Source organism: Gigantopelta aegis, chromosome 10 (genome assembly GCF_016097555.1).
Source record: "Gigantopelta aegis isolate Gae_Host chromosome 10, Gae_host_genome, whole genome shotgun sequence".
Classification (NCBI taxonomy): domain Eukaryota; kingdom Metazoa; phylum Mollusca; class Gastropoda; order Neomphalida; family Peltospiridae; genus Gigantopelta; species Gigantopelta aegis.
In genome coordinates this window covers 49,548,388-49,574,469 of record NC_054708.1, presented here as the reverse complement: position 1 = coordinate 49,574,469, position 26,082 = coordinate 49,548,388, and the positions used below count along the sequence as shown (strand labels likewise).

At 38.5% G+C, this 26,082-nt stretch overlaps 1 protein-coding gene across 1 annotated transcript in view; it reads left to right on the top strand.

The window, feature by feature from the left end:
- The window catches only part of LOC121384529 (neuronal calcium sensor 1), a 43,769-nt gene that overhangs the window by 12,645 nt on the left and 5,042 nt on the right, over window positions 1–26,082 (top strand). Inside the window, exons 4-6 of the mRNA XM_041514959.1 lie at window positions 19,750–19,839; window positions 24,768–24,846; window positions 25,482–25,570. Coding sequence (XP_041370893.1) covers window positions 19,750–19,839; window positions 24,768–24,846; window positions 25,482–25,570 — 258 coding nt within the window. The remainder of the gene's footprint in view (window positions 1–19,749; window positions 19,840–24,767; window positions 24,847–25,481; window positions 25,571–26,082) is intronic.

The window sequence follows — 26,082 nt, the reverse complement described above, 5'->3', positions numbered from 1 at the left end:
TCATATTTTGTTCCGTGCATCAGGGCTGCGTTCAGCCAGACCGAGCAGAAAAACGACCGCTAGAATCGTTTGTGCGCTGCACGGTAAACCAAATGGCCACGTTGGGAAGCAATGAAATAGTTCGCGAACGTTAGCGAAACGTTTGCTGGCTGAACTTGGGGCGGTAACTGCAGTCTTAGGGGAATATCCTGACTATGCGTCATTTCACAGACATGTCTGTAGAAATAATATGTCCATAGATAAGCACGACACTATCAGTAGAGGAAAGTCAGTATGACTGTTATGCTTAAACAGGCTGCGTCTCTTATAGAGAGCTGGTTATTCGGTCATTTAATGGGATTAGTAGTTTGGTAATTCCTCGAATAACTGCCACATGCTGTGTTACTAGTCGCCTGTCTTGCATGCTAAACGCAAATACGTCCATATTTATTATGCCGGGACAGACCGGACGGGTCTAAAAACCGTAAACACTCACTGAGCATTCACCGGACCACAAGTATCGTGGAAAATAGATAACTGTTTTGTTATCAGTTCTCAGTTTGCACAAACCGATTAAATCATTTAACAATCAATTAAATATACATACATACATATATATACACACACACACACACACACACACACACACATACATACATACACACGTACATACGCACATACACACACACACACAAACATACATACATACACACACACATACATACATACACACACACACATACATACACACACATACATACATACATACACACACATACATACATACATACATACATACATACACGTATACATTGTGCTTTGGCGAATTTCAATGCTTGCTATTTATGCTAAATGCATTGGAGGTGTTACGGTATTATTATTATTCTTTAAATATATTATTATTATTATTATTATGTTAAAACCTTTAATTACTACACAGTATTGAAAGAGGTAGACAAAATGTAATATAACCGCATAGGGGGTACGGACTCCCATTTTTTGTAGGTGTGTGTGTGTGGGGGGGGGGGGGGGACAGGCAGGCTGGTTTTTGCCCCCAGACCCACCAAAAAACAACTTTTTTCGTTATTATTGTTTTTTTTTTTTTTGTCATTTGGTATGGACAATGTTTTCTTTCTTCAATTTAGGTTTTAACTAGTTTATAGTATTTTACACCGACCTGGATGGTGTAGTGATCAAGTAATTGGAGTTAAGGCTGGTAGGTACTGGATTCACATCCCGGCGACGGTCCTTACCTGTGTTTTACAAACGGCTCAATAGGGACGTGTATGACCCATGATACAGACTTCTCTCTCACCAACTACTAACAATTAACTCAGTGTTCTGGACAGTTATGTGATCGTTACGTGACGGTTATTTAATTAATTGTTTTATATACATGCATTATACTAGGTATATTGGTTTGTAAAACAGATTTAAACTGAAAAGTATTTTTGCCTATATTTACTCCTCCAAATTTTTGAAATTTAAAACTAATTAATATTATGAGCATGATTAAATATTAATTTATGCCTAAACATATTGTTTGACAAGATCTCAACGAATTATTTTCTATCATTCAAAATTTCAACTTCGGTTACAAGTCGGTGAGTATGGATTTGAACCTACCAAAACTCTCAGATGTATTCGTGTATACATAATTTACGAATGCATCTTGTAAAATGTCACATTTGTGACAGAAATAGAACAAAACGGATATTGGTTGTCTGATACCATTCTATGTGCATGGTAACTCGTCAATTAGTCAAAGAAAAATAACTTATGCAACTCCAGAAAGAAATTTAATCATTAAAAAAATGAAAACCAAAAATAAATAATAATTTTTGAAAATAATAAAATAAATAAATACATACATACAAAAAAAAAAAGTATATTAAAAAAATAAATTCTGTGTTGATCAATTGGCAGCAGTTGTATGAGTATTCATTGACAGCTTTATTATTTAATGAGCTTTCGGTGTCTAATTTGTCTCCAGGGAAATCGCTTCACAGACATCTTCATACTTTTGCCGCAGTCATTCTCGGAATGTACGGGATTTCGTGTTGCAGAGGTGCCACCATGACGTAGTTCGTTTTAAAGAACCAATGATCGTATGTAAGACTTGAAGCAAGTGTCTGAAGGTTGTGCGATACCAAACAAATCACGTAGGCGACAATGTTAACGTATGTGGTTAAAAACACTATATGCAATATATCAACCAAACTGTGACCCACAAATATCAGTACTACAACCCCTACTTCACAGTATTATTTTGAAACACTAAACGAAATTTCTCAGATGGCCAACATGTTTTTTTTTAGGATTCAGCACCCTCGAATTAGGTTACAAAAGTATGTATGATATAATCCTAAAGAAATGCTCATACATTAATAAATGAGCGCTTTTCTTGAAAATGGGACCTGACTAAAAGAAAGTGAAAGCTAGGTGTTTTTACAACATCCCTAGTTTCGCACAAAATTGTAGTACTTAGTTTTACAGGTACCCCAGATATGTTTAAAAGCACAAGACTGACACGGTGGTACTTAAATTGCATACATTTATTGCCCTGATGAAACGTTGTTGTTTTGTTTTTTTGGGTGTTTTTTTTTACAACAAACACTGTCACAGTTATGACCAATGGCAGGACTTGTGGTATTAACTGCTCTATCAATTGTTTGGTACATCTCGAACTTTGACCCAGCCGGATGTTATTTAGTTTAGTACTACCTGAAAGCAGGCTTTGGTTTAGTGTGGGTGTGGGAAGGCCTAATGTTTGGCATGCTTTCACCATAGAAGGTCCGTTGATGCACACCTGTCATAGACACAACCTCCGACTTGGCCGGAGAGTTGTGTCCAAGACAGCTCGGTTGAGTGGTAGAGTGCCCGTTTAATACAGTCCAATAGGACAAATGATGTAGTTTATCATATTTCTTACATATTCGAAAAACCCCCACCAGGTTTAAAAAATATATATACGGGTACTTCTTTTTCAACTAAAACTTACTTACGGCGCTTACTTATGCGTCACAAAGTAGGCCTAATCAGTTTCAGGTTCACTTATACGCTATAGAAGGAAGGAAGGAAATGTTTTATTTAACGACGCACTCAACACATTTTATTTACGGATATATGGCGTCAGACATATGGTTAAGGACCACACAGATATTTAGACAGAAAACCCGCTGTCGCCACTTCATGGGGTACTCTTTTCGATTAGCAGCTAAGGATCTTTTATATACACCATCCCACAGACAGGGTATTACATACCACTGCCTTTGATATGCCAGTCGTGGTGCACTGACTGGAACGAGAAATAGCCCAATGGGCCCACCGACGGGGATCGATCCCAGACCGACCGCGCATCGAGCGAGCGCTTTACCACTGGGCTACGTCCCGCTCTTTACGCTATAGAAGAGTCCATTTTAATCGTGCTTATTTCATTGGATGGTATATGGTTGCGGGTCATTACTCAGAAGCAGTCAATCGTATGTTGTTAAATCGATAACATACATTCGTGTGTTATTTCCGTATGATATCATATCAGGCATGATGTTTTCACAAACGGTTCATTAAGAAAACTCGTTATTTTAGCAGATTACGATACTAAACTGTAAACAATCACCAAATTACCGAGAACTGCGAAGAGCCGGGTTGTACTAAACTGCAAACAATCACCAATTACCGAGAACTGAAGAGCAGAGTTGATGCTTTTGTGAAGTACAGCTTATGGGTGTCAAGTGGCCACGTGAAGCCTGGAATACTGTCGTATTAGTGATCTGCGATTTTATGCTACATTTGCAAACACAAACCTGGCTAGAGGCGAAGTTTCTATGAACTGACTTATCTCTTGCACAGCGCTCCTGTTAACATTCTGAACGTAAACCTCTGACTTGCAGTGTTACAGCGATGGAGTAAAAATAACGTTCGTGATACGTACACCTGACCAGTGTTGTATATACAAAACTCAGTGATGTTAGAAAACACACATCTTCCGTGCGTCAAGTCATGACTACAAAATAAGATTTGCTTTATTTTTTACCCACGGTTTTTAATATTTTTTACTGGGGTGCTTTTTATCTAAGTTTGGTTCTCTCTTTCACTTTCTGTCTCTTCTTCACATTTAGTCTTGTCTATCTTCCCTCCTGCATACTCCCTCCTCTCTCTCTCTCTCTCTCTCTCTCTCTCTCTCTCTCTCTCTCTCTCTCTCTCTCTCTCTCTCTCTCTCTCTCTCTCTCTCTCCATTTACCCTCTCTCTTTGTCTATCTCTCTGTCGTCTGTCTCTTTCCCTCTCCGTCTTTTTCTTTCCCCCATTCACCCTCTCTCTTAGTCTCTCTCTCTCTCTCTCTCTCTCTCTCTCTCTCTCTCTCTCTCTCTCTCTCTCTCTCTCTCACACACACTGTCTCTGTCCTTTCGCACTTTCGCATGGTCTTTTCGTAAAGCAGTGTTTACGGTTTATTTTAATATTGCAAAACAAGAGATTTTTACCTGCACGTTTATCTATCTGGTCTTTTATCTATAGCTGCTTTTTAAGTTTATTCCCAAGCCTTTTTAACTTACCGTATATAGAACATCTGGTGACAGACTGTTTATTATTTAAATCCAGAAATATTCATACTGCATTTGGCGGATCCAGAGGGGGTCACATGGATGTCGTGACTCAAACCCTGCTTATTTGCAGTGCCCTTTTAAATGACTTTTTTTTTTAATTCATCATCCATAATATACAACACTAACTTGCCATGAAAACGCGTCTTTGAGCACCTTTATTTTGAACTTTTCTTAACAGCATGCCCCAAAACTCTCCTTGGGAGATCGGCTCATTTCCTTCAACAAACTCAAATTGCCTTTTTAAAATATAATTTTGTGATCCCCCCCTTTACAAAATCCTGGATCCGCCTCTGACATTGCATACTATTATGTTGTTCATTTAAAAATAATATAGGCCTACAACACATGGTTGTTTAGTATTCCGGTGTGGTAGATATGATCTGTGACCCAATTAATACAGATAATTCATCAAAGATGTGCTAGTTATTGCAGATACAAATAGTTAATCTCATCTGACATGTACACGTGTAGGTCCTAACAATGTTTATTTAAACACAATTTAAATATGTGTTGAAAGCACGTGATGAAAGCTGAGACGGTTTTTAAAAAAGTTTACATTAATTTTTACGTCAGATAGGACGTAGCCCAGTGACAAAGCGCTTGCATGATGCGCAGTTAGTCGAAAGAAAGAAAGAAAGAACGAAAGAAATGTTTTATTTAACGACGCACTCAGCACATTGTATTTACGGTTATATGGCGTCAGACATATGGTTAAGGACCACACAGATATTGAGAAAGGAAACCCGCTGTCCCCATTTCATGGGCTACTCTTTTCGATTAGCAGCAAGGGATCTTTTATATGCACCATCCCACAGACAGGGTAGTACATACCACGGCCTTTGATATACCAGTTGTGGCGCACTGGCTGGAACAAGAAATAGCCCAATGGGCCCACCGACGGGGATCGATCCCACACCGATCGCGCATCGAGCGAGCGCTGTACCACTGGGCTACGTCTCGCCCCCAGGATCGATGCCCGTAGGTTGTCCCATTAGGCTATTTTTACGGTTCCAGTATTGCACCACGGCTATTATATCAAAGGCTGTTGTATGTGTTATTCTGTCTGTGAAATGGTGCATATAAAAGATCTCTAGCTACTAATGGAAAACAAATGTAGCCAGGTTTTTCTCTTAAGACTATTTGTTAAAAATTTACCAAAGGTTAAACATCCAATAGCCGATGATTAATAAATCAATGTGTTCTAGTGGTGTCGTTAAATAAAACACACTTTAACTTTAATGTTTCAGTCGTGTGTGGGCCATCGGTCTGGTACAGACATTTATTTCACTGGTGTTTTTTTATGTTTCAACCGTACGTTCCTTGACTTCCGATTCTGGTGTTCCAGTACGAGCATGAGCCGAAACTCGAGATCACGAAAACATGCCTGATTGCAGTAACATATTTAAGTACACGACTTTGTGTTCACGGTTCTCCATGGAATGGGGCAGAGGACGCACTTACCCCTCTGAGGAATTTCACTTGAAAACCTTTTCTAAAAGAATAATCTGTTTTTAATTGTTCAGTTACGTTGAGCCATTTTTTGTTGTGTGTGTTTTCTCTGCTTGTTTGTTTATTGAAAATGAAGACGATACAGGTTTTGCGAAGCAGTGTTTATTTATGATACCACGTTGACTTGTATAACAAAACTAATTCCTGATCTGTTTATAACAAAATAACAACAAGCACCGACATGATTTATTTTTAAGTATGGCAAACACATGCATCTACATTTCACGTTTAAATGTTTTCTAAGAAGAATGGCACACTTTCACGCCATTTGAATCCACTTCTGGTGTGTTTCTTAGTGTAAATTAAAAAGATGAACTATAAGGTTGTGGTGTAGGATAATAAACACACATTTTATTTTTGCCAAAAAATATACATTTTGTAGGCATACAACATATTTATGTATAAAATAATATGATGTGCACATTGCGGGGAATGGTATGTACAATCGATAAAATTCTATAGTAAATGGGTAATACATGCATAGCAATAATATACAATATAATAACATATGTCGTGTATCAATGTCGTCTGTTCTATGCGTGGTAGCAGTGTTCAAATACTTACACAATTTAATTAGCTGTTTTGAATTGTCGCTGGACAGCAGTTGCGTTAATTTAAATGTTGATGGTTTATAAGCTATAAGCTATGGAATCTATCCAGCTGTAACGGTTGCAAGATGTTTCTGCTAGATTTTAGAACAGGCACTTGTGCAGGAATTTATCAATGGGGGATCTAGACTGTGGCGAGCGTAGTTTGTACGGTGGGGTGGGGGTCGAGCTACGCTCCCCGGAATTGTTTGGGTTTTTTTTTTTTTTTTTTTTTTTTATAATAAAGAGAAGAAAATTCGCTTGTAGAAGGGTGCGCCATTGTAATTTTTCTTTCAGGTAACTTCAACTAGTTCAGCTGCACTGGTAAATGTTTTTATTTTAAGCCTGGCTATTGTGAAAACAAGAGGGTGGGTATTCAAGAGAACAATTTGTATCATCAAATTGTAGACAGAAGTGTTATTAATTTTGTATTATTATTATTATTATTACTATTATGGACAATAACCTCAAAGGCTGGTCCTCGACCGAATCTGTATGAACCTCGAACAGGGCCTAGTTCTGAGTTGCTTTTCAATTACAAGAATGTTCATTTGACGTCTCTGACCTACTTTTTTAATATCGCTTTTCTGTTTTCTTTATTGAAGATTTCAGAGAGGAATGTTATTGAAGACTTCGGATAAGAATGTTAATTTGGCATTCTTTAATGAAAACCTATTGGATACGCAGTTGAATTAGTTTACCCATTTTGACCTAGTCCGTTATATCTATAATTGTATCTCAAAACCACTAACAATGCAATAAAAATGTAATGGGTTTTTTTTTTTTTTTTTTTTGTGTGTGTTTGAACAGACACGTATGAGTAATTTATGTGGCAAGCGAAGTTTATAAGGGGAGGGGGAGAGGGGGTCGAATCGTGTTCCTTCTGAAAATATACCGGCCTCGGTGGTGTCGTGGTAGGCCATCGGTCTACAGGCTGGTAGGTACTGGGTTCGGATCCCTGTCGAGGCATGGGATTTTTAATCCAGATACCGACTCCAAACCCCGAGTGAGTGCTCCGCAAGGCTCAGTGGGTAGGTGTAAACCACTTGCACCGACCAGTGATCCATAACTGGTTCAACAAAGGCCATGGTTTGTGCTATCCTGCCTGTGGAAAGTGCAAATAAAAGATCCCTTGCTGCTAATCGGAAGAGTAGCCCATGTAGTGGCGACAGCGGGTTTCCTCTCAAAATCTGTGTGGTCCTTAACCATATGTCTGACGCCATATAACAATAAATAAAATGTGTTGAGTGCGTCGTTAAATAAAACATTTCTTTCTTCTTCTTTTTTTCTGAAAATATATTGAAAAAAAAAAGAAAAGAAAAAAGTTGCTTGGGCAGGTAGAGGTTTCGACCCACAAAACCTTCCCCTTTCACACACGCCTGATTATCTTCTTCTTTTTTTAACAGTAATTAGGTGCTAATTAGATTACATAAAAGAAAGGAAGGTGTCCTATCTTCACGTGCAGGCGTTATAAATCCACTGAAGAGTTCAGCTAGTTTCCTCAGCGATGACAAGGAACCCATTTAGCCCGAATTAGAACACGAATGAATAGAGATAAGCGTGCGTTATCACTGCGATGCGATATCGGTTAGTAACGAGCACAGACCGTTTACGTAGATGTACGCAAGCTTTTTCTTTTTTTTTTCTTTTTTTTAAACGAACGTAGGGGAGCTTCGCAGCATCGGCAGTTTATAAGTGCACTTATTCGCTGAATATGCCAGCATGATGTATTAGATATGTGTTGTTGTGAAAACCTACACTCTCCATATGAATAAATAATCAAAGTAAACATCCGGCTTAGGTTACTCAGGTGTTTTATATATAAGGGACGGGCCCAGAGATGGAGATTTTCACGTGGGCATGACAAACATGTTTAGTTTAGCTTAGGTAGAGATTCTGGGATATGCAACCCTCAAGAAGTTTCCTATTTGTAATCGTAGGGAGGGGGTTAACAAGCCTTAAACGTAATTTAAAACGATGGATTGGTCTTGGCGTTAAATGGGAGTGTAAAAAATTTTTTAAGTTTTGCGAAACGTATTTGTTAACCGGCCCCTATGGAGTTGCGGTAAGCAAACTATTTCTGTGAACTATTAACACGAAACGAAAAACATATTTGAAACCGTTATCACTGATAGGCCTAAGTATAGGACCCATTTAAACATTTTTACGATATATAGTGTAGAATGTGGTGTATTCGCCACGCTGATATAAATTGCAGGTGTGCGATATTTCACTCTCCTAAACGTCAGTGGAGTGCTGGGAAGAATGCGTTTAGATTTACCTACTCGCACCATACGTTCCGATTTTTGCTGTATTACTCTCCGTAAATGTAAATCAAACTAAAAAAAAACCTTCATGGATTGCTCTGGTAAACTTGCCATATAGCATTTCAACGATAATTATAAGGGTAACTTATTTACACGTATGCGTAAATAGAAGAGAGTCCAAGCACGCTGTCCTGGCCCAGCATCTCTCCTGCCCAGGTCAGAGGTCAATGGGTTAGTGTGAAAGAGGCAGCTCACTGCCGCCTATGTAGACTACTGTTGTTACTAGCGAGCAGTGTAGGACCATGTGTGTGTGTTTTACCACGGGTAAGATAGCACATACCACAACATGTGATATATAAGTCGTGGAGCAATCGATGATCTTATCAACTTGGTTATCAACAAGAATCTTCTTCGTCTTAATCTTCTTCGTCTTCTTCTTCTTCCTCTCCTTCTTCTTCTTCTACTTTCTCATTCCACACAGCTGGTGTAACAAAGGCCGTGATATGTACTATCCTGTCTGTGGGATGTTGCATATAAAAAGATTCCTTGCTGCATATAAAAAAAATCCCTTGTTGCTAATCGAAAACAGTAACCCTTTGCGTGGCGGTAGGGGTTTCCCCTCTCATTATCTGTGTGGTCCGAGGCCATATAACCAAAATTAAAATGTAAAATAAAAACTTCCTTCCTTCCTCCCGTCTTCTCCTTCTTCTACCTCTTCTTTTACAATGTTGTTTTTCTTTTATTTGTTTTTTGTTGAAAAGGTTTCATGCTTTTCTATACTTAAACATAACAAACATGGATTAACTAATACGTAACCTTGTCTAATGTGCAAACAACAACAATAACAACACACACGCACGCACGCACACACACACACACACACTCAGTCTCTCTCCTCCCCCCCCCCCCCCCCCCACACACCCAAACAAACAACAACAAAAGTTGTACAGGCAGATACATGTATTATTTAAATTCGATCACAGAGTAAGACGGTCAAGGTCATCCAAGAGGTTAAACATAGTGTGTCATCAGGTTGCATGGTACCAAAAAGCTCTTAAAAGGAATGTGACCCTGTATTTGCTTACAGGTAGATTAAATGTGAGGTTTTACGTCTTTTCTTTTTTTAAAATTGGTGTACCGCCTGTTTATATCAGTTTTATCAGTAACGTTAACATTATCGGCAATAGGAATTGATTTGGTGCATTGAAACCTGTATAATACATTAGTTCTGACGCATTGGATGGAACAGAAACGTTTCATCTGACCAATAAATCCATGCAATAATTGAATTTTATTTCATCCAGTTCCACTCTGCCAAGTGCCCTCGTAACATGTTTGAGACAACTGTGAAGCTAAACACTGCAGAACTAAGGGTGGTTTAATAATATCCTGTTATATCCAAAATGTGCCATGAAAGGTTCCACATTCTTTCACTTGAAAAAAGTGTTGTACTTAATACATGCTTCCATATATACCGTTCATATATTTTAGACACATGCGTTAACATTGTTGCCTATGGGATTCTGTTTGACATGGTACAGTCTGCTTGTCACTCAGAAAAAAAAAAAAAAAAAAAAAAAAAAAAAAAAAAAAAGAAGAAAGAAAAGTATTATAGATCGTTATATCTGCTCGAAGTTTCTATGGCAGATTCTGTAGAGACAAATTCTCATCTGTTTTTTATACAATTAAAATTATTGATTAATTTTAGGGTTATATGATTTCAGAAATTCAAGAAATCTTCATTGCCGCCTGTTTTTGCTGAACTTGAGCACCCCCCTCCCACCCCACCCCCACTATTCCACCCCTACGCGCTTGTTTAAGACAACCTGGATCCACTGTTGACCTGGTTGTCATGCCACGACCAGAAGAGGTCAGGTCCTTATAAGGACCCTACGGACAACCTAGGGAGATAACCAGCAACACGAAGGTCTATAATTAACGAGCTACTCTCGACCCACTAACGAGCTATTCTCGATTCAAAACCTACACTAGCTCGCATATTTACCTTTCGACCGACCGTTCAAAATTGCGCCAAATTTCCTCAGCAAAATGCGCACCACTTTCTCTTTGGCATTAACAGCTCCATTCAAATTCCATCAATCTAATTAAAATTAGCTCCACTATTACATGTGGATCTAAAGACAGCCAGTTGGAGCTCATGTCCACCAATCAAAACCTTACTTGCAGAATCCTGCCAGTGATTTAAAACTAACAACACTGCGTAGTCCCCAATGTCCAGGTAACATTTCGTCTGTAAATAATAATTTAAATATTGACCAATCACACTTCGCCTTTTATAACGTTATTTGGGAGCATACAAATTCTAAAAATATCGGGCGAGTCTATTTTAGTGACCGCAGTACAGCGAACCATACCAATACGTATGGGGTGGGTTATCAGTCTTCAATTTTACATTAAAAAGTATTAATTTATTTATAAAATTAAAAAAAACTAAATCAGTCTTCAGTTTTACATTACAAATTATTTATTTTATAAAATAAAACATGTTTTAAGGCATTTGTAATTCACACGAAACATGTCGTATACCCTCAGGATAATTCGGAATGTTTTCAAATTATTTTTAAATCACTGGCAGGATTCTGCAAGTAAGGTTTTGATTGGTGGACATGAGCTCCAACTGGCTGTCTTTAGATCCACATGTAATAGTGGAGCTAATTTTAATTAGATTGAAATTCCATAGCACCACCACCACCCCTCCCGCTGGTGCTCCCTTGCACCTGCCAGCGCAGGCGGTCCCTCCTTGCCCCCCCCCCCCACCTTTCCTGTCAAGGCCGGCTCCTGTGCCCACGACAGGCGTGCGCTACAACAGCTTGTTCTGAATGTGCACGTAAAACCCTATGACCTGACCTGACCTGTTGACCTTTATATAAATAATATAATTACAGATAATGCTAATTAAACATGTAAACACGCCTTAATATATTGTTTACGTACACGTGGATCAACACAACACAACCTGTTGTTAACCTGAACCTGAACTGCATGCTTCTAGGGTGATTTTTTTCCAAACCATTACAGTTTCGACAGGTTTATATATAGTAGACCCAGCGAAAACATTGCTATGTAAATAACCAAAGACAACAAACTAAAAGGAGGCTGATAAAAACAAGTGATCGCGTTGGCTTCGGGAAGAGTATTTGAAAAAGTACTCAACATGCCTTTGGCTGATCTGTCTGGAACTAACAGTTGGTGCTTTCTTCTCCAGTCATCTGATAGTCTATAAAATTAATTTGCACCAGCTGTGAAAATCTAGCCCTATAAAACTAATTTGCCACAGCTGAGAATATTTAGCCTTTAGTGCCACTATATAAGTAAGTTGACCCTTTTAGCTCGCCAAAAAGCCTCGTTTATGGACAATCTAATTAAAATTAGCTCCACTATTACATGTGGATCTAACAGCAGCCAGTTGGAGCTCATGTCCACCAATCAAAACCTTACTTGCAGAATCATGCCAGTGATTTAAAAATAATTTGAAAACATTCCGAATTATTCTGAGGGTATACGATATGTTTCATGTGAATTACGAATGCCTTATTTAGACCAGTAGAACTAATTTTAATCAGATTGCTAACAACACTGCGTAGTCTCCAATGTAGAGGTAACATTTCGTCTGTAAATAATAATTTAAATATTGACCAATCACACTTCGCCTTTTATAACGTTATTTGGGAGCATACAAATTCTAAAAATATCGGGCGAGTCTATTTTAGTGGCCGCAGTACAGCGAAACATACCAATACGTACGGGATGGGTTATCAGTCTTCAATTTTACATTAAAAATTATTTATTTATTTTAAAAAAACTAACTAAATCAGTCTTCAGTTTTACATTACAAATTATTTATTTTATAAAATAAAACATGTTTTAAGGCATTCGTAATTCACACGAAACATGTCGTATACCCTCAGGATAATTCGGAATGTTTTCAAATTATTTTTAAATCACTGGCATGATTCTGCAAGTAAGGTTTTGATTGGTGGACATGAGCTCCAACTGGCTGCTGTTAGATCCACATGTAATAGTGGAGCTAATTTTAATTAGATTAGTTTATGCTACAATTTGTTTTCAATTTGTGTTGTGGTGTGTTGTGTTGTGTTGTGTTCTGTTGTACTGTGTGTGTGGTTGTGTGTGGGGAGAGAGAGAGAGAGAGAGAGAGAGAGAGAGAGAGAGAGAGAGAGAGAGAGAGATGTGTACGTTTACGTATATATATAAACTCGTGCACGTGCGTGTTAGCGTTACTAATCAGATAGGCACATATTAGATGTTTAACTGGCTTGTGTTACTGCTATACTGCTATACTGGTAACATAGACTTGCATTACTTCTACAAGTAATTTAAGCTCGCGTTAACTGCTACAAGCGACTTGTCACTATGCTTTATGCAATTTACTAATGCATTACTAAAGCAAGTAACATAGGCTTGCATTACGACTATTACAAGTAACATAGGCTTGCATTACGACTATTACAAGTAACATAGGCTTGCATTACGACTATTACAAGTAACATAGGTTTGTATTCCTTCTACAAATGACTTAGGCTTGTAATAAGTATGTCTCCTTCGTGTAACTTATGCTTGTTTTACTGCTTCAAATAACTTATAGTCCGTCCCATCCTCCTATAAAGATGGGTTTTTTTTTTTGTAAATGATTTCAGTTTGGTTTGACGTTACGTCAAACCAAACTGAAATCAATGTTTTGGAAATTTCTCTTACAAAAAAAAAAATTGGCATTGGTAAAAATAACAGTATGAGATTATTTTTACAGAACCAAAGACATCGTAAAGACAATCAAGTCAGTGAGCGAATGGTGATGCAAAAAGACTATATAACACGTTCGATTCGCATAAACGTAACCATAGTGAATGTTTGTACTAAAACGCAAAAACGCAATCCTCAGAGAAGCACGTGCATCGTGAAGTTCTGTAACTCTGTATGCCGAACCTTCCGTTGGTGGGGCATAAAAAGTCACATCAACAGTGATTCAAACAGACCCATAACGACGCTGTAGGTAACGCAATAATGCCAAGATTGACGTCAGCTCAACGCAATAATGCCATTGGGAGATTGCAAGCAGGGACAACTCAACAAGCTGTGGCACTTTGGCGTCCCCAGATATACCATCTCTATTTTATGGGCACGGTACAACACCACTCAAAGTGTTAATGGTCGTCCGCAGAGTAACCAATGCCGCTCAAGATCGATACATCCTGTTGCGTCATTTTCAAAATCAAACCACAACAGCAACAACCACAGCGACATAAATCCCTAGACTACGTAGAATTTCTGACCAGACAGTTCGAAATCGGCTGAGGGAGGCAGGAATTTTCCCCAGAAGACCAGTGCGACGTAACGTTTTGACCCCACGTCACTTAGCAGAGCATCTGCAGTAGTGCCAGCAGAGGGTGAGATGGACACGTGCCAGGTGGAGGAATGTTTTGTTCTCAGATGAGTCTCGTTTTCTCCTGTCACGTGCTGATGAACGCACACGTGTCCATAGACGTCGAGGGGAACATTATGCTCCAACCTGCGTGCAACAAGTCTACCGTTTTGGTGGTGGCAGTGTCATGGTGTGAGCAGGAATCCATCATGATGGTAGGAAGGCTCTTGTGTATGTGGCAGGTGCACTGAGGGGCATCAGATATCGAGACGAGATCCTGCAGCATCACGTCATTCCGCACATGAACGTCAACGGTGGAATGTATCCGCATGACAATGCCAGACCACATGTTGCACGTGTTAGTCAGGTGTTTCTGCAGCGCCACAACGTCCAGACATACCTTGCCCTTCCCGTTCGCCAGATTTAAACCCAAAAGAACATCTATCAGATGCACTTAATCAGCGTGTGCGCCGGAGGAATACACCACCCCAGACACTTCCACCACTTCTTACGGCACTGTAGCATGAGTGGCATAACATTCCACAACGTGTTGTGCAACGTTTGATTGCTTCCATGCGTCGCCGTTGTCAAGTTGTCATCAGGGCTCGTGGTGGTCATAACCGATACTGACATTTTGCCAACCTCTATGTACATGTTTCAGGTGGATTCCCAGAGATACTGTTTCGGACATGTACAGAGTAATCCCCTTCTCATGTCTGCCATTATTTTTTATTTTTTTTATTAAACTTTGAAAATCAATGTCAATTTGTTGTGTGTTAAAATTAGGGGGGCCCGGGCCCCTGCCCCCCCCCCCTTAGATTCGCCTCTGACTGCTATAATTACCTTAGGCTTGCATTATTTTTCCTACTACACACTAGAAGCACAAGTTATTTGAGTTATCTCTAGATCACCGACAATGGCCTTCTCTGACATGTGCATGCTCCAGAGTGTCTTGCATGTAGATCATTAGGTTATAAACATGGAGAACGAAAACGTCGATATTGCGATAGCGTGCCGTCCGGAATAATAGAATGTGCCAAACATAAACCCATCGAAATCGTCCCAAAACGGATTCAGTCAGTCTGACATTGTCAGTGAAAAAAAATCGCCGAGCACGCAAAAAAAAAAAAAAAAAAAAAAAAAAAAATAATAATAATAATAATAAAAAGAAAGGAAAAAGAGGTTACATCATATTGTTTAAATTGGGGCAAAGAAAGAAAGAAAGAAAGAAATGTTTTATTTAATGACGCATGCATTCAACATGTTTTATATTCGGTTAGGCTATATGACGAACTACATATGGTAATATATGGTTAAGGATCACACTGATAACGAGAGAGGAAACCCGCTGTCGCCTCTCCATGGGCTATTATGTTCGATTAACAGCAAGGGAACTTGTATATGGATCATCCCATAGTCAGGATAATACATGCATACTACTGCCTATGTTACACCAGTTGTGAAGCACTGGCTGGCACGAGTAAATTTTGGCAATTCAGCTACAAACATGATGATTGCGACATCATTTAAACTTTTGGTTATAAATTAATACTTGTGACATATAGTCTAAATAATTAACTGAAAATTCATTGGAAGCAATATGATTTATGGGTGTTGTATTTTTATCTTCTTTTTTTTTTTTTTTAGCGACATGGGTTATTTTATTTTAAAACCATGTAGATAATAAATGAAACGTGTTTCACGACTGTTACTTCATGACCAAATTTTGAAATGAAATAAAAATTATTCTGCATACAACCGTCCGTAAAAGTGTCATTCTAAAAAGTGGAAATAACTTTTCGTATAGCCTTCTATTTGATTCCAATACCTAATTAAAAAAAGCACTAACATTAAGAAAAAGAAAGACCGATAAAAAGAAAGATAGTCAGAAAGAGAGAGAGAGAGAGAGAGAGAGAGAGAGAGAGAGAGAGAGAGAGAGAGAGAGAGAGACAAAGAGAGACTTGCTGATGACACATAGGTGGAGAATAGTACAAGAGTGGCCGTTAGATATCATTTATCTTATAACGTGTTTTTTAAAAACGTATCCAACGAGCGAAAGCTGGTTGGATAATATGTTTTTAAACAACGTGTTGTAAGATAAATGATATCTAACTGACACGAATTTAGTATTCTATTTCTTACACATCTTCAAAAAGCAGGTTTAAAATAGATTTAAACGTCTTTCTATAACTAAAACGTATTTACACCACTCGCGCAGTAGTTAATTTACGCGTCACACAGTAATCAGTTTCACGTTACCTTACACGTCACAGAACAATCAATTTTGGACGTCCTTAGTTCAGTGGATATTATGGCTCTGGTGACCGGATCTGCGTTCAAACAGACCAAGCGGAAAAACGTCCGCTAGACTGGTTTAGGCGCCTCATGTTAAACCAAATGACCACGTCAGGAATCAATCAAATAGTTCGCGAACGTCAGCGAAACGTTTTCTGGCTGAACTTAGGGCTGAGTAATCACCGTGGAACAATCGGTCACAAGTCCCGAAACCTATTTCCAATATATGTTGGAGACGATATTTATCTACAACGGGTCATCTCTTACACGGGTGTATATGAAATTCTGTTTACAGATTAATACCAAACGTTTGTTTTGTTTAACGACACTACTAGAGCACATTGATGTTTAATCATCGGCTATTGGATATCAATCATTTATGTAATTTTGACATATAATCTAAGAGAGGAAACCTTAGTAGCAAGGGATCTTTTATATGCGCCATCCCATAGACAGGACTTTGATATACCAGTCGTGGTGCACTGGCTGGAACGAGAAATAGCCCAATGGGCCCACCGACGGGGATCGATCCTAGACCGACCGCGCATCAATCGAGCGCTTTACCACCGGGCTACGTCCCACCCCAATTAATACCAAGATGAGGTCTTTGCTAGACTAGTCGTAAAGCAGTTGTTGGTGTGTATGTGGTCGATACCTACCTCATGACTAACTCTAGTGGTGGTCTCATTCATTAGTGGTGGTCTCATACGACGCAGTAGCTATAATAGCTATATAGACACCAGTCCTGATCGGGTGACATCACCATGGCGCCGACGCAGTAGCTATAATAGCTATATAGACACCAGTCCTGATCGGATGACATCATTATGGCGCCGACGCAGTAGCTATAATAGCTATATAGACACCAGTCCTAATCGGATGACATCACCATGGCGCCGTCGAGGCCAGTCATGCGAGGGTGTGGATCATTGTTGGCATCACAACACTGTAAAAAAAAAAACCCCACCTGTTGTAGACACGCAGTGATATTGCTAGAGGCGCTTATGCAGGGTGGTGGTGGTGGTGGTGGTGATGGTGATGATGATGATGATGATGATGATGATGATGATGATGTGTGTGTGTGTGTGTGTGTGTGTTAGTGTGTGTGTGTGTGTGTGTGTGTGTGTGTGTGTGAGAGAGAGTGTTGACTGTGTGTGTGTGTGTGTGTAAGACTGTGTGTGTGATTGCGTGTGTGTGTGTGTGTGTGAGAGAGAGAGAGAGAGAGAGAGAGAGAGAGAGAGAGAGAGAGAGAGAGAGTGTGTGTGTGTGTGTGTGTGTGTGTGTGTGTGTGTGTGTGTGTGTAGACAGTCGACCCCCTCCCCCTGTTCATAGCAACTTAAAATTATATTCCGGGGGAGCATGACTCGATACCCTAGAAACTTCCCTCGCCACAGTCTAGAACCCTTCTGCATAAATCGCTGGACATGCGTTTGGCGGATTTTATACTGTAATATTTAACAAAAGATACATTTGATTTATTCAGCATATTCTGCCAATAAATACAATGATGGTAGGATAATAAAAAAGAGTTAAAGTTGAAAATATTGCTGTTTCTTTTGTGTTCAAAAAGATGTCAACATCTCTTTCATTTTATTTTGGCGAGTGCAAGTCCAAGAGAAGGGGATATCGCAGCCGTACATAACGTCGTTTAGTCGCAACACTCGGAAGATTGGTTGTGTTTTCATAAACGTTTTTCTGTAATTGTGTTTCATATTCTGTACATCGATAAACACTCGTGCCAGACAGAATCGCGTTCTAGACACAGTTTTCTCGTTGGAATTCCCTCACTTTCACCAAACGCACTTGATGATAAATGATATTTGTCTTTGTGCCAAGTCTATGATTTCATCTGAGTTTCCCACAGTGATTCATAGGACACAAACTACTTTTGTTACAGGGGAGCAAGAACACTCGGTACGATGAATGTTAAGACACATTTTCCCCAAAACACTCAGTTTTTTATTTTTTATTTTTTATTTTATTTTTATTTTTATTTTATTTTTTTTGTAATAAAGTTAAAATTTATTTTAAATCTGTTTACGTTATTTTTTGACCACATTTAACTTTTCTTTCCCTCAGATCGATGTTGGATTCATTTATTCGTTCACTCTTTCATTCATTCACTCTTTCATTCATTCATTCATTCATTCATTCACTCTTTCATTCATTCATGCATTCATGCATTCATTCATTCATTCATTCATTCATTCATTCACTCTTTCATTCATTCATTCATTCATGCATTCATTCATTCCATTTTAATTTATTTTCATGTTTATATCCAATTAAGGTTCAAACATGATATCTTTGGGTACATATCTCAGCTATCTGAAATGTTTGTCCAATATATGGCCGTGGGTTAATGGTTACCGAGCGACAAGTCAGTAATCGGCTTTTACCCCACCGTTGAATCCATTTAAAAAACCCACTCCGGATTCCAGTAACAGGATGCGAACCATGTATCTTCCATTCTTAAATTCCATTTTAAAGTGGACCCGTGTCGATGGTCTATTGTACTTAGTTATAACACCTTCTGCTGCAGACTTGAGTAGTCGGCTAATAGAAAATTCACGCATTGCCGTTTAGGGACATGATAGCAATATCGATGACTCCTCGACGCACTGGCATACCATAACAGAAATCCATGTTACAATAAGGGATCTTTGAAAAAAGAAAGAAATGTTTTATTTAACGACGCACTCAACTCATTTTATTTACGGTTATATGGCGTCAGACATATGGTTAAGGACCACACAGATATTGAGAGGAAACCCGCTGTCGCCACTTCATGGGCTACTCTTTTCGATTAGCAGCAAGGGGTATTTTATATGCACCATCCCACAGACATAAGGATAACACATACCAATGCCTTTGATATACCAGTCGTGGTGCACTGGATGGAGCGAGGAATAGCCCAGTGGGCCCACCGACGCTATATGTATGAAATCGAGTATGTGTTGCCGACTGCTGATTTAGGTTTTTCCAAAATTCGACTGTTAAAATCATTACTGTGAAAGGCAAAAGGGAATTTCACACGCAAGTCGAATGGGATGAGCCAATACAACAGCAACTATAATCAATTTATTATCGATTTTATTTTTATGTTTAGGGTTTTACGAAAATCTACCAACAGTTCTTTCCATGCGGCGACCCCAGCAAATTTGCCTCTTTCGTCTTCAACGTGTTTGACGAAAACAAGGTAAGAAACACGGATTTATCTGTCAACAGAACAATACTTGCAGAGACTGCAATTAAAGATACTAACTCTAGTTATAGAATAGTGTAAAATAATAATAATAATTTCGGCTATTACAAACAATGGCGTAGCCAGCATGAGGCAGACGAGGCGCTTGTCTCATCTAGAATTTCCCCAGATTTATTTTATTTTTTCCATGGCACTGATATTTATTTTACAGGTATAAGTTTTTCTCGGCGTTTTTACCTCTCTGACTACTCCCCAGGCAAATATTAAAACTTGTAAATCACATATTACTAACAATTATTTGCATAAAGAGACTCTCTCGAGTTTACTGCATTGTAAGCTGTTTTCGACTTCTTCTTCTTTTTTTAACAATTAGTGTTACTTATTAAATATATTTTCTTGTTTAGAATACCAGTGTCTGTATATTCAAGGCGTTTTTCACCGTTCTAATATTTGCAAGTAGCGCAAACTGGATTTGGTATCCCAATAATTTCGCATGTATGAAAAAAAAAAAAAAAAAAGGAAATAAAATGAAGTTGGACCTAGGATGATCAGAAACACATTTAATATACAGCCACTGATCTTTTATTTTAAAACACATATTTAATATGTAATTACAGTCATTAAAAAGTCTCTATTTGGTCGACATCATTTTAACAATCGCCGAAAACTCGGGATAGTCCCTTTAAATTATCACTTTTGGCAAATCCGATGTCTTAGTGTTTGCAGTTGATAAAAACGTGTTTTATGTCAAACGGAAAATCTAGAATACCCAAGGAACAAGAGTAGGTGATTTTAACTAGCAGGGTTATACTGCAAAGTTATTACGTACTGGGCGGAGTTTTTGAAAGGCAGACGTTCATGCATGTGCAAAAAAACCCCAAACAACAACAAACAGCAAACATAAAATATCACCTCCCCGCCTAATCGCAGGAATGTTTGGCAAATATTTCTCTTCCAGCAATTTCTTAGAGTTGATCTAACATGAGATTTGAGATAGATACGGTGAACAAATAATACAACTACTCTTCTTATCAACGATACGCGTGCTGTAACCTCACCGTGGTGCAGGGGTGTAACATTCTCTTTGAGAATGGCCAATACAGCACAAATTGAAATTTTGAGTAAACGTCAGTATCTATCTGTGATATTTGTATTTTTGCACAGTTCTTTACACTGTTTTTATTTAAATCTTGAATTTTTATATTGATGTTGATCATCACCTTGTTTGTTTGCATTATCATAGTTTGACACCCAATAGCCGATGTATTTTTCGTGCTGGGGTGTCGTTAAACATTCATTCATACATTCACGATACGGCTTGAAGCAAACTTCTAAACTTTGAAAAGTTCCATAAACATTATTTGAGGTAGGTGAGGAAAGCGGCAGTTATCCGCCATAAAGAGTTTGTGGGGTGTTTTTGCTAAGTATCTGGTCAATCGGAAAAGAATAAAGATAAAGTAGTTAAAATAGTATTTCTGTTCAGTGTAGAGTCCAGATAAAATGTACATAAAGTTTGTTTTGTTTTAAAGTTTGTTTTATTTAACGACATCACTAGAGCACATTGATTAATTAATCATCAGCTATTGGATGTCAAACATTTGGTAATTATAACTCGTAGTCATCAGAGGAAACCCGCTAAAAAAATTCCCCAATGCAGCAAGGGATCTTTTTCACAGACAGGAAAACACATACCACGGCCTTTGTCCAGTTGTGGTGCACTAGTTGGAATGAAAAAAACCCAATCGGCTGAATGGATCCACCGAGGTGGTTCGAAAAATTAATACAAAGGCGTGACGTTTTAAAGGGACAGACCCTAGTTTTTAAACAGTACAGATTTTTTTTTTTTTACTGTTAGAGCCGTTTATGATCACTGAAATCAAACATTACTTATATTTTATTCTTTAGATTATCTATTTCCGTAGAACCGAAGTGTTTCTGGTAATCCTGGTGTTTGTAGTACCAAAATTTGTATTATTCATATTTTTATAAACGCACGTGCGTCTGAGAATCAGCGGTTTGTTGATTCGAGTTCTAGTCTATTTTTTAAGATATTTCCTATTTTAACGTTACAGTCTCTTCTTTCACTCTATTGTAACTTTATCCAAATGAGTTACAGGTTTGTAAATTAACTAAATTTAGTGTCCATTTTTTACGGGTTAAAACTAGGGTCTGCGCCGTTAAAAGCCAGTACAAGAACTTTTATATGTTCAGTTGGATGTCAAACATTTGGTAATTTTGACATATATTACAGTCTTAGAGAGGAAACCCGCTACATTTTTCCATTAGTAGCAAGGGATCTTTTATATACACCACCCCACAGTCAGAATAGCACATACCACGGCCTTTGATATACCAGTCGTGTCGTGATGCACTGGCTAGAACGAGAAATAGACCAAAATGTCGTAATAACCATATATTGTTAGACACCAAATTATGATATAGTTGTAGTTCAAAATATGCTGAGATGTTATATTCCTTTCCACATTAATGGCTACCTAATTCCGTTCTCCCAAACCCAACAGCCACAGCTAGATTGCTTTCATTTGAAGACTGCTTCTCGCTGGTCGAGACAATTTAGAATGACTAGTGTTAGACTCTCCTGAGACGACTTAATTGAGAACATTAATTCTCCATTGCAAAGAAGCAAGATTAATGGAAAGCAAATTGCTGCAAATGGCCATACCTTTTTGCTGTATATTGGATTACTACACACCCGCACCAAGCCGTTTATTATTAGTCTGCTTGAACTGCAAGGGTGAAAGGCATATACTACTACTACTACTACGACTACTACTACTACTACTACTACTACTACTACTACTACTACTACTACTACTACTACTACTACTACTACTACTACTACTACTACGATTACTACTACGACTACGACTACTACTACTACCACTACTACTACTACTAGTCAGGGCTTCTAGATTATGGTAGCCCCACTCCCATGGCTAGTGATATTCAGTGTTGGGCTAGAAAATAACTACTATTACCATGCCCGACGGCTAGTGAAATGTTTTGGGTAAAATGTTGCAGTTAAGTCTGCTTTGTAGATATGAATATCCTGCTCCCACCCCAACGCCACAGTGTTAGTGTTTTTAAGCTCTATCTCCCTCTTTTGGTGACACATCTGATTATTACTGTTATTTAGTAAAAGTGTATTAACTTAGAGTAAAGTAGGGTTAGTGAATTTTTTATCATGGCTAGTAATTTTTTTTAATAACTGATCCCATGGCTAGTGAACTACTACTACCACCACTACGACTACGACTACCACTACTACTACTACTACTACAACTACTACTACTACTACAACAACAACTACTACTACTACTACTACTACTACTACTACTACTACTACTACTACTACTACTACTACTACTACTACTACCACTACATACTACTACAGATAATATTACTGCTACTATCGTTACTATAAGGCTGAAACAATACGATTAAAACTGTATTTCGATATATTGTAAGACAGCAAACCTGTATTGTAGTGTGTATCACAATATAATTGAATTAACGCGTATGACACGCTCTCAAGATTCACCCCCAAAATAACAAAATCTCTACTAGTAAATGGAATTATTTTGTTGCAGTTTAGTTATAGGCATATAGATGAAGGTATACACTTTATGATTCGAAGCAAAAATTATTTTTGGCTGGAACCGCCATTATTTCAACTTTGATATTGAAATTTTAAAGTTGGAACCACTTAGAGCTTGGGAAATAAACTGCTTTTAGTTTGCTACAAGTTACTAAAATAAATTTTCTACTTAATTTGGGTACATCTTTAGCACTGAGATTTGAGATGGAGGGGGGTGGGGTGGGGGGCAACCTCCTATTGGGTTGGGGATCCAACCCATACTATGTATGTATTTATGATTTTATAAGCTTTAATACAGTAAAAAAAAAAAAATGATGGGGGGGGGGGGGGGGGGCATGGCTCCCGTGCCACCCCCTCTTTACGCCACTGCTCTTTAGTTACCGCAAATGTGGTTACTGCTTTATTGATAGGGTGGGGCTGGAGAGATTTCACTCACCATCATCCTCGGGTGGTATTACAACCACCTGTCCTGTTCTTCCACACAAATCTGTCTAAAAATAGAATTGTCCCCAGCCAAGGAAATTGTGTAGTTATGATTTGGGTGCAGTCTCAGTTGTTTGTTTATCTCTCCGTTTATCCTTCAATAACCTCTTGTGTATATATGTCGATGGAGTGGGTTTATTTTCTTTTCTTTTAACTTCTCTGTAACACCTACGGTTCTGCTATGGCCATTTACACATTCTCGAGTTTACTTGTGATGATGTAACAGTGCTTGAAATCGTTTATCAGCTGTGATGGCTGGCGCTTCTTTCAGTACATCAATGCTTAATGGCTTCTAAATACGTTCAACAGAACCAATATGCTGTTGTTTTGTTTGGGTTTTTTTTTTTTTTTGGGGGGGGGGGGAAGGGGGGTTTCTGGAATTCCAATAGTATATTATAAATCCTACTGTATTACTTGCTCCCAATATACATCTCACAATATATTTACACAAATTAAGCTTAACATCTAATGACGTAATCGTACATGAGTGCGTGTTTTTATAGTAACAAATATTGTTTTCAAATTCTTGTACAGAATATTGTTTTCAACATGTCTTTATTAGTTAAATATATAAATATGGTTTTCGATCACTTATTTTGTAAGGTGGTGAATTAGGAGTCCCCAATCCTAACGTTACCAATATATTTTGGGGGTAATAACAAATTTTACAAAACAACCAAAAAAGGCTACTACAGTAGGTAGGCCTACGTGTTTTTACTGTTTTTATTTACGCACCTATCATATACTACGATAATACTTCACAGGAGAGTTATTGCATTAGAAATGTCTTAATTTATGATATCGTATCATTATTTTGCAGGATGGGTTTATTGAATTTCACGAATTCTTGCAAGCTTTATCTGTGACGTCTCGAGGCAATGTGGAAGAGAAATTAAAGTGTAAGATTTCTCCTTTAATATCCATAAGCACAGACACGGCAAAAAGATCGAAAGCGGAGGTAGTCTACGTCCATGTATGCCGATGTTTGGTTTGCTTGGGACTAGTTCGTGTTGATGTTTATCGGGGTTGGATTGGGGGTTTTGTCGAATACATATTTTAGTTTTCTTCACTTTTTTTTTTTTTACTTTTTTTTTTTTTTTGAGACAAGTGTTGTCAGCTATGTTCAACGAATGTTACAAGAATGTATTTTCTCCATAGTTGAAAAATGGATGGTCTGGTGTTGAGGAACTAGAGAGGTGTGTAACATGAAACTTCCCAATAACTCTATGACTTTGAAAGTGGTTGTCAAAACGTCTGATATTGTGGAATATTCCCCCTCTCAACCTTTTACTTATGACATAGCATGGCCGTAATTAGAAAGGAGCGAGGCTTTTTTTAAGTTTCGAAGTTTGCTTTTTGTCTAGCCAGAGAGAATATCCTATATTATCGTGTCCTACTTATTGTTTATACTACATCCTCATCCTAGTTATGTTTTTGTGGGATAGCCGTAGGGCAATATGCTCAACTTGCATGTGTTTGATTTTTCTAAATATAAAGCGTGAAATGATATTATGACAATGTCATATTGTTTCAGGGGCGTTTAAACTGTATGATCTAGACAGTGATGGTTTCATCACAAGAACCGAGTTACTGGATATAGTGGACGCGATATACAAGATGGTGGTAAGTATCAGTAGGCTGGCAATGAGGTTCTTGAACCCTGGGATTTGGGAGGACACTGAGCTCTTGGAGTTGGGAGGACCCAGGAATTTGGGACAACCCTGGGATTTGGAAGAACCCTGGAATTTGGGAGGATCTTGGTATTTGGGAAGGCCGTGGAACCTGGGATTTGAGAGGACCCTGAACTCTTGGAGTTGGGAGGACCCTGAACTCTTGGAGTTTGGGAGGACCCAGGAAGTTTGGTCAACCCTGGTATTTGGGAGGACCTTAGTATTTGAGAAGGCCATGGACCCTGGGATTTGGGACCCTGAACTCTTGGAGTTTGGGAGGACCCAGGAAGTTTGGTCAACCCTGGTATTTGGGAGGACCTTAGTATTTGAGAAGGCCATGGACCCTGGGATTTGGGAGGACTCTGAACTCTGCTAGAGTTGAGAGGGCCCTGGAAGTTGGGACAACCTTGGTATTTGGGAGGACCTTAGTATTTGGGAAGGCCATGGACCCTGGACTTTGGGAGG